At 43.6% G+C, this 9,834-nt stretch overlaps 1 protein-coding gene across 2 annotated transcripts in view; it reads right to left on the bottom strand.

Annotated features, from left to right (window-relative positions):
• MAF1 (MAF1 negative regulator of RNA polymerase III) overlaps positions 1-5,201 on the bottom strand; it is a 22,733-nt gene extending 17,532 nt beyond the window's left edge. The window contains exons 1-2 of one of the 2 annotated variants that reach the window (XM_085893199.1): positions 4,903-5,201; positions 4,696-4,783 (exon numbers count right to left, since the gene is read on the bottom strand). In XM_085893199.1, coding sequence (XP_085749325.1) covers positions 4,696-4,783; positions 4,903-5,200 — 386 coding nt within the window. In that variant the 5' untranslated portion in view covers position 5,201. The remainder of the gene's footprint in view (positions 1-4,695; positions 4,784-4,902) is intronic. The other variant, XM_085893197.1, reaches the window with a different exon arrangement.
• Between the last annotated feature and the right edge of the window lie 4,633 nt (positions 5,202-9,834).

Raw genomic sequence — 9,834 nt, 5'->3', positions numbered from 1 at the left:
CGTCTTCTTGTTTATCGATTTGTTGTTATTTGTTAAGCCTGGTGTTAGCTTCGTGGTTGGGGTTGCTGGCTTGGGATCTTCGGGTCCTGAAGTTGAGCCCCGTTGGCTACTGAATTAACACCAGGTAGGGTTGACTCAGCCAGTCATCTTTCCGAGGTTGGCGAAATGAGTACCAGTGTACTGGTATAGGGGCACAGCATCAGCGGCGTAGTCGCGCCCCAACAAAATGATAGATACCCGGCAGCCAAGCTGCCATACACAAAAATAATGGGGAAAAAAGGTTTGTTTTTTTTTATCAATTTGCCATAGTGGTTGTTGTGCATAGTGGTTGTTTTGAGGAAAAGAGACATGTATTAGTGGTCCTGAGTAAACATGCCATCGTGTCTGTTGTCTGGTTGTGAGTCGGGGTTCAGTCGTCACCCTTAGTACACGCATGATGCACAGACACGCAACTTGGGAGCATTCATCATCTTGTTCATTCATGTATATGTGCATGTGTTCGTGTGTTGCAACTTCCAACACCAAGTACGGATCACAATTATTACATTCAACAAGTTAAACCAAATTGAACAATGTGATTGAAGAAAGCACAAAAAGGGGAACATCCTGATGGTTGTGGTAATGACGAAGGTGCAGTCAGTCAGTCAGTCAGTCAGTCATGCGTGCGGTAGTAATAACCAGAGTGGTGTCAAAGCCACCCAATGCTCGCCCGTTTATACATTTATCGTTTTTAAAAGACTCATCTAATAATTAATATTTTTTATAAAGCATTGCAGTGAAGTCTGATCCACATTATTTTAAAGCAATATATGTATTTGTATATTGTAATCAGAAAACAAGAGGTCCACACGAGGCATTCAAAACTCACAGAGGGGCGAACTTTCTCGCTACAAAAAGTCAACAAAGGCTTTCAGAGGTAGGAAATGCCAATGGCCCGAACTGGAAGACGAACTTCAAGACTGGGTTAACACACAGAGAGTGGATGGTCGGGGTGTTTCTACTGTTCAGATTGGACTCAAAGCAAGATCGATCACTTTTTGTGGCTAATTTTCAGACGTTTTTGCACTTTGTTTTTTTGTGGAACATTTGCGGCTTATAAACCAGTGCGGCTTGTGTGTGTTTAAATTCCAGATTTTTTTTTTAATTTAGGGGATGCGGCTTATATAACGATGCGCTCAATGGTCCGAATTTTATGGTACTCGCCTTGCCATGATAAATGCATCTAAAATAAAAAGTAATATGTAGTGTTTGGAGTTAGAGTGTGGACAGGAACTGATGGAAAACAGTATCCTGGTTGCCATGGCAACCACTTTAGATGACGAACGTATGTCGTGACACACCGTCTCCACAGTCTGTCCCTATGTACCTAATATGAAACGTGAAAGTTGAAAACTTTGGGAGTTAGAGTGTGGACAGGAACAGATGGACGGACGACCGGTATCACATAATACGCCCCGATATATATATATATATATATATATATATATATATATATATATATATATATATATATATATATATATATATATATATACATTGGGCGAATAAAAAAATAGTGTGGGAGATAAAAACATTAGAAAGGAAAAAATAACTTGCACCAAAAACTTTAACATTTTCACGCTCACACTCACGCTGACGCTCATGCCGGGGCTATCTCTATCGCTCTCTGTTCTTCGAACAGGCGAGCTAAAAAGGAGCATGCATTGTGATTGTGAGAAAGGGTCATGTTGTGGTGGTGAGAAAAAGGAGCACGTCGTTGCAATTGCAGCAGCAAGAAAGGGTCATGTGATGGTGGTTCAGTAGTGATACCAGAGTTGGTGTCAAAACCACCCAATGCTCGCCTGTTTATACATTTATCGTTTTTAAAAGACTCGTCTAATAATATTTTTTATAAAGCATTGCAGTGAAGTCTGATCGAAATAATTTTAGAGCAATATATGTATTTGTATATTGTAATCAGAAACAAGAGCGCAAGTGAGCACAATATACGCCCGAACAAGAAGGTATATACAGAATTGTGCTACGACGTGGAAAACAGCATCCTGGTTGCCATGGCAACCACTTTAGATGACGAGCGTAGGTCACGACACCGTCTCCACAGTCTGTATCTATGTACCAAATATGAAACGTGAAAGTTGAAAACTTTGGGAGTTAGAGTCCAGACAGGAACCGATGGACGGACAGGACACACATATATATATATATATATATATATATATATATATATATATATATATATATATATATATATATATATATATATATATATATATATATATTGGCCGTATAAAAAAATAGTGTGGAAGATAAAAACATTAGAAAGGAAAAAATAACTTGCAACAAAAATTTTAACATTTTCACGCTCACACACTCACGCCGGGAGTATTGCTATAGCTCTCTGTTCTTCGAACAGGCGAGCTAAAAATGGTCATGTGATGGTCGTTCAGTAGTGAAATCAAAGCCACCCAATGCTCGCCTGTTTATACATTTCTCGTTTTTAAAAGACTCGTCCAATAATATTTTTTATAAAGCATTGCAGTGAAGTCTGATCCAAATAATTTTAAAGCAATATATGTATTTGTATATTGGGAGCCTGGTGTTGGCGCAGTGGTTAGGGCAGCGGCTTGGGATCCAAAAGGTCCTGAGTTCAAGCCCCGTTGGGCCACTGAATTAATACACCAGGGGGTTGACTCAGCCTGTCATCCTTCCGAGGTCGGCAAAATGAGTACCGGTGTACTGGGCCGGTGTATACCCCGGTTAAAATAGGTGTACCATATCCCTGTGTCGTAAGAGGTGACCAGGGTTGCGTCAGGAAGGACATCCGGCGTAAAACATGTGCCAAATCACTATGCGGATCATACGGATGATCTGCTGGGGCGACCCCTAACGGGAGCAGCCGAAAGAAGAAGAAGAAGATATGTATTTGTATATTGTAATCAGTAAAAAAAAGTGTGGTAGTGAAAAACATTAGAAAGGAAATAACTTGCACCAAAACCTTTAACATTTTCACGCTCACGCTCACGCTGGGGGTATCGCTATAGCTCTCTGTTCTTCGAACAGGCGAGCTAAAAAGGGTCATGTGATGGTGGTTCAGCAGTGAAAAAAGGGTTATGTGGCGGTGGTTCAGTATTGAAAAAAAAAGAGTCATGTGATGGTGGTTCAGTGGTGAAAAAAGGGTCATGTGATCGTGGTTCAGTAGTGCAAAAGGGTCAAGTGCCGGTGGTTCAGTATTGAAAAAAAAAAAAAGAGTCATGTGATGGTGTTTCAGTGGTGAAAAAAAGGATCGTGTGATGGTGTTTCAATCGTGAAAAAGGGGTCACATGGTGGTGGTTTAGTTGTGAAAAAAGGGTCATGTGGCGGTGGTTCAGTCGTAAAAAAATGGTCATGTGATGGTGGTTCAGCAGTGAAAAAATGGTCATGTGATGGTGGATCAGTTGTGAAAAAGGGTCACGTGATGGTGGTTCAGTAATGAAAAAACGGTCATGTTATGGTGGTTCAGCAGTGAAAAAAGGGTCATGTGATGGTGGTTCAGTAGTGAAAAAAGGATCATGCGGCGGTGGTTCAGTGGCGAAAAAGGGTCATGTGATGGTGGTTCAGTGGTGAAACAAGGGTTATGTGGTGGTGGTTCAGTGTTGAAAAAAAGTCATGTGAAGGTGGTTCAGTAGTGCAAAAGGGTCAAGTGCCGGTGGTTCAGTATTGAAAAAAAAGAGTCATGTGATGGTGGTTCAGTGGTGAAAAAAGGAGCGTGTGATGGTGGTTCAATCGTGAAAAAGGCGTCACGTGGTGGTGGTTTCGTCGTGAAAAAGGGTCATGTGATGGTGGTTCAGCAGTGAAAAAAGGGTCATTTGATGGTGGTTCAGTTGTGAAAAAGGGTCATGTGATGGTGTTTCAGTAGTGAAAAAAAGGTCATGTGATGATGGTTCAGAAGTGAAAAAAAGGGTGATATGGTGGTGGTTCAGTGGTGAAAAAGGTCATGTGATGGTGGTTCAGTCGTGAAAAAGGGTCACGTGGTGGTGGTTCAGTCATGAAAAAAGGGTCACGTGGTGGTGGTTCAGTCGTAAAAAAAAAAAAGGGTCATGTGATGGAGGTTCAGAAGTGAAAAAAGGGTGATATAGTGGTGGTTCAGTGGTGAAAAAAGTCATGTGATGGTGGTTCAGTTGTGAAAAAAGGGTCACGTGGTGGAGGTTCAGAAGTGAAAAAAGGGTGATATAGTGGTGGTTCAGTGGTGAAAAAAGTCATGTGATGGTGGTTCAGTGGTGAAAAAAAGAGTCATGTGATGGTGGTTCAGTGGTGAAAAAAGGGTCACATGGTGGTGCTTTAGTCGTGAAAAACGGATCATGTGATCGTGGTTCAGTAGTGCAAAAGGGTCAAGTGCCGGTGGTTCAGTATTGAAAAAAAAAAAGTCATGTGATGGTGGTTCAATCGTGAAAAAAGGGTCACGTGGTGGTGCTTTAGTCGTGAAAAACGAGTCATGTGATGGTGTTTGAATAGTGAAAAAAGGGTCATGTGGTAGTTGGTGTGGTTAAATGGGCTATAGTTGTTGTTGTGTTTGTGAGTAGTGGTTTTTGTAAGCGAAAGAGACATGTCGTAGTGGTCGTGAGTAAACGGGCCATAGTTGTTGTTGTTGTTGTTGTTGTGTGGTTGCGAGTCGTGGTTGTTGTAAGTAAAAGAGACGTGTGGTGGGTAGTACGCTACCTTCCAGTAATCATGCAATCTCCAGTCTCGATGGTGAGGAGGGAATTAATCGCCTCAAAGCTCGAGTTTTCCAGAAGTTTCATGACGGCTTGAACAACAAAACAAACAAACAAACAAACAAACGTTGCGAAATCAGAACCACAGGATTCCAGCAGCTGTTCGTGCTCACAGCGACCTTGTCCCTCGGTCGTCCCGTTCTCCGATTACCTGAATCCTGAGAACGTTTGAAAGCGTTCGCGGTCTCGAGGAATCCGCTCAAAACCAAGGACAACGCAGGCCGAGCGGCCGACTGGGTAAACTGAAGGGAAACGTCGGCAAACACAGACTCGGGCCCATCGTGGGGAGAGAGAGTGCTCTGTGAGCGCACTCCGACTGTTCGGACATTGCCAAGCGGCACGGAGCGGTTACGATCGTAATTCGGATCAAGACAAACGGTCACTTCCTCCCTGAGATCGCACGGACCTTCCGGAAAAAAAAAACGCGTGACGTCAACACGTCGTCCCATTGGCCCCACGTCGCGATGCATATGTACGTGTGGGCGTTCGATCCCCCCGATACGATCACGTATCGACGGAGAGTTCCGAACAATGGCGACTGGTCTGTGCTCATTCGGGTCGTCACTTCGTGATGATTGGTCTTCGAGCTTCTGGGAACAGACGTGTTCCATGAATAATGAAAACAAAACTCACCTGTCCGGTTTGTCGTCCATGACGAGGTGTAGTTCGTACACCAAAGGGAGGACGGACGGCGTTGATCATTCCCATTAAAAATAAACGAAGAAACCACAGTGAGTGGAGACAGTACATATCGAGTATAACGAACCCGCGGTATTCGCTTTACCCTTCAAATGTTATGTGTACCGTGTGGTTATACTCGTACCACTACCACCACTTCACACCGTGTGGTTATACTCGTACCACTACCACCACTTCACACCGTGTGGTTATACTCGTACCACGACCACCACTTCACACCGTGTGGTTATACTCGTACCACTACCACCACTTCACACCGTGTGGTTATACTCGTACCACTACCACCACTTCACACCGTGTGGTTATACTCGTACCACTACCACCACTTCACACCGTTTGGTTATACTCGTACCACGACCACCACTTCACACCGTGTGGTTATACTCGTACCACGACCACCACTTCATACCGTGTGGTTATACTCGTACCACTACCACCACTTCACACCGTGTGGTTATACTCGTACCACTACCACCCCTTCACACCGTGTGGTTATACTCGTACCACGACCACCACTTCACACCGTGTGGTTATACTCGTACCACGACCACCACTTCACACCGTGTGGTTATACTCGTACCACGACCACCACTTCACACCGTGTGGTTATACTCGTACCACGACCACCACTTCACACCGTGTGGTTATACTCGTACCACTACCACCACTTCACACCGTGTGGTTATACTCGTACCACGACCACCACTTCACACCGTGTGGTTATACTCGTACCACTACCACCACTTCACACCGTGTGGTTATACTCGTACCACGACCACCCCTTCACACCGTGTGGTTATACTCGTACCACGACCACCACTTCACACCGTGTGGTTATACTCGTACCACAACCACCACTTCACACCATGTGGTTATACTCATCCCACTACCACCACTTCACACCATGTGGTTATACTCGTACCACTACCACCACTTCATACCGTGTGGTTATACTCGTACCACTACCACCCCTTCCTACCGTGTGGTTATACTTGTACCACCACCACCACTTCACACCATTAGTAACTCCAGTAACTAATACTCATTAGTAACTAATATACTCATTATACTCATTAGTAACTAATACGCAGTGATTGAATCTTGTTACAATGCTTAAATTCCAAGATGACATCCAAAATGGCCACCACAATAGGCAAAATCATAGAAAATTGTATATTTCAGCCTGAAACGAAGAATATTATACAGTACATTAATATTTGGATTCATTGTTATATACGTTCCTGATTATTATAAACGAATAGACCTATGTGGTGATTTATGTTTTGTTGCCATCCATAAAATCTAAGATGGAGTTCAAAATGGTCTTAAAAATGGTAAATTCATTGTTAATATCAAATGTCAGCTTCAAATAATCATTAATGTAATAATAATAGAGGGACAGAACCATGGAATATTCGTCTTGTAATTCTTATCAAGGATGTTTAGTATTGTTTGGTCAGGTCAATTTATGACAAACAACCACCAAACCCACAACAAATTGCTTCAAAAGGTTTCTCAGTGGTTTTCATTCCTACTAGATATACTGATCAATAGAAAAAAAATTTACTAAAATCTGACATCTGGAAATGGGTTAAAACAGTCATTTTCAAGATGGCCACCACCGGGCTTTGAAATAACTAAAACAGCTACAACTTCTTCAATAATTGTGATAAAAACATAATTGTTGGTTCTGGTCCATGGTTTTAATGGATCAGCAATCCACTGGTGTCAATAAAATTTATATCTAATCGGTATTTAACCTGAAATCCAAGATGGCGGCAAAAAATGAAGGGCGTAAAATCAATAAATTGTCTCTATATAATCAAACCTCTGTAAGGCAATCACCCAACATTTATCAAATTCTAACAAAAGGGTTTTCAGTCTTCTCTTAGCAGCTTATCTCTACATACAAGAAATGAGTGAATTGGAGAGCAAACACCCAGATGTGTATGAGAAGTTTCAAAAATGGCTTCCATGTGATCCGGCGAACAAACCAGTTTTGGGTAGGCCTCAGCTGTGATCCAGTCATCGAACAAACACTCATGAGATCACTAAAGAGCACCGGTGGCTTGACTCGTGGCAGTAAGATGACAGAGGATCACCTTGCATTGTGGACAATGTCAGCCCCCATAACATCCGAGGTCAACGTCACCATGCAGGACTTCAATGATCTCACATACGTAACAAGCGAACAGCATAAAGAAGCAACTGGTGCCAGAATTGAAAGACTTGCATTCGACCTCTCGAAGATAAGCACAAAGCTTAATGCATTTTCACCTTTCTCCTCTGATCCGACATTGAGAAATATCATAAATGGTATCGTGACAAGCGAAGACATCAACATGCATGAATATGAAGCTCTTGGGAACAAAATCATCAAGAGAATGATTGGACAACCTGTGTTTTCCTTCTCCATCAAGAGGACAGAGAAAGCAAAGACCCTGGGAAATTCTAATGCTCTCCAGTTTGCTCCTCACAGAACCATCGACTCCAGTGTGCTATTCCAGCGATTCCTGGTGGTATCCCAGATAGGTGATTTGTCACTTGAGGACGTGATGAGTTTTGAGCTCAGTCCATACCCTCCATCCCTCTTTGAGGACAACAAGATCTTGAGGAAGGCCGACAAACCTCAACTCGCTCAAGCCGTCAATGACCACTGTACCAAGGCACTGGCATGTGAAGGAGTACCTGACACCACACCTTCAGCACACCTTATGACTGAAAGGTATGTTCTTGATGGTGGTTCAGAAGGGAGGCTGCACAAGAAGGGAGATACATATGGCAAAATAGCCAGAGCATATGTGGACTTCACAACAAAACACTATGGGACAGCAACTGTTGTCTTTGATGGCTATGGTGCAGGCCCTTCGATAAAGGATAACACTCAGCAGAGACGGGGACAAGCCAACAGCTATCCGATTGTGAACTTTTCCGGAGAAACTGAATTTGAAGGAAAAAGAGATGAATTCCTATGTGTCGGCAGTAACAAGCAACAGCTGATCACCTTAATAGGCGATCGGCTGAAGAAAGTGGGCTGCACAGTTATTCAGGCAGAGGGGATGCTGATGTGGACATTGCCAAGACAGCCGTAAACAGCACAATTCTGCATTCCACCACACTAATCGGAGAGGGCACAGATTTGTTGATGCTTTTGCTCCATTATGGCTCGCAGACTTCCTCTCCTGTTGCAGTCAACGTGTGGCCCTAAATGGAGTTCTTTCAAAGCTTTTGTCCGTAGACTGATGGAGTACTGCTCTCCCCTCTGGGCTGATGCTCCTGCCTCCCACCTTTCTCGGCTTCACGCTGTAGAAACCAGGGCATTTCGGATCATCGGCATCTCCTGCAATGAGGCTGAGTCTTTGGGCCTCTCACTCAATCACCACAGGTTGGTCGGTGGTCTTTCTGTCTTCTACCGTCTCCTCTCCAGCCTTGCCCCCCCCCTGCTCTCTCTGCGATTTCTCCCCACCACATTTCCTCAGGGCGTTCAAGGTCAGCCAACAACCCCCTTCTGGTAAAACTACCAAAATCACGAATCATTGCTCACCTTCACTCTTTTATTCCTCTTTTTTCCCGCCTTTGGAATAAACCCCCTCACTCTATTCTTTCCAATTCTTTCCTCCAGGCTTTCAACACAGCTATTCACCACCACCTCTTATCTTCCCCCATCCAAATCCTCGATCTTTTCTACCCCCGATAATCCACCCAAGCCCACTTCCTTCAAATTCCCTGCTTTCCTTCCTGAAAGTCCCTGTAATGTCAATCTTCTATTCCCCATGTTCCCCGTCCCATCCCTCTCCCTTCCACAGATCTCCTAATGTGTCTGTTCCCCACTGTTTTGTCCCTCCCACTCCCGCCCCTCTTGTCTCATGCCCCCTTGATGTGCGTTGTGTGTTCGCTCTCACATGAGCCTCAACAAGGTATACAAATAAAAAATAAAAAAATTACTGTATACCAGATGGAAAACCACTATATTTCAGATCAGACAACCAGTCAAGAAGCAATCTGAAAGTATATGACATCAATCGGATGAAGCATCTTCTTGGGAATAAGTTGTGCACTCAACTATTATTCCTGCATGCCTTCACAGGACCTGATTCAACACCTCGTGTGTATGGCATTGGGAAAAAAATCAGTCTTTTAGAAACTCGTGGAAGATGATCAAGGCCTTCAGTTGTGTGCAGATACATTCACTTTGAGAGGCGTCAGCCACGCTGAAATAAAGAAACTTGGCAGCCAAGCGATGGCCGTTATATTTGGTGGGGAGAGCACAAGTTCTCTGGCAGCCATGCGCTACAAGATATTCACAAAGAAGGTCGCTGCTGCTAAGTCTTTCGTTACACCTGAACGTCTTCCCGCAACGGAATCTGCCACCAAGTTTCATTGT

Source organism: Eptatretus burgeri, chromosome 8 (assembly GCF_056783735.1).
Source record: "Eptatretus burgeri isolate ZD-2024b chromosome 8, Ebu_testis_v1, whole genome shotgun sequence".
Classification (NCBI taxonomy): domain Eukaryota; kingdom Metazoa; phylum Chordata; class Myxini; order Myxiniformes; family Myxinidae; genus Eptatretus; species Eptatretus burgeri.
The sequence above is the reverse complement of the archived record's forward strand: the minus strand, read 5'-3'. Positions and strand labels throughout refer to the sequence as shown.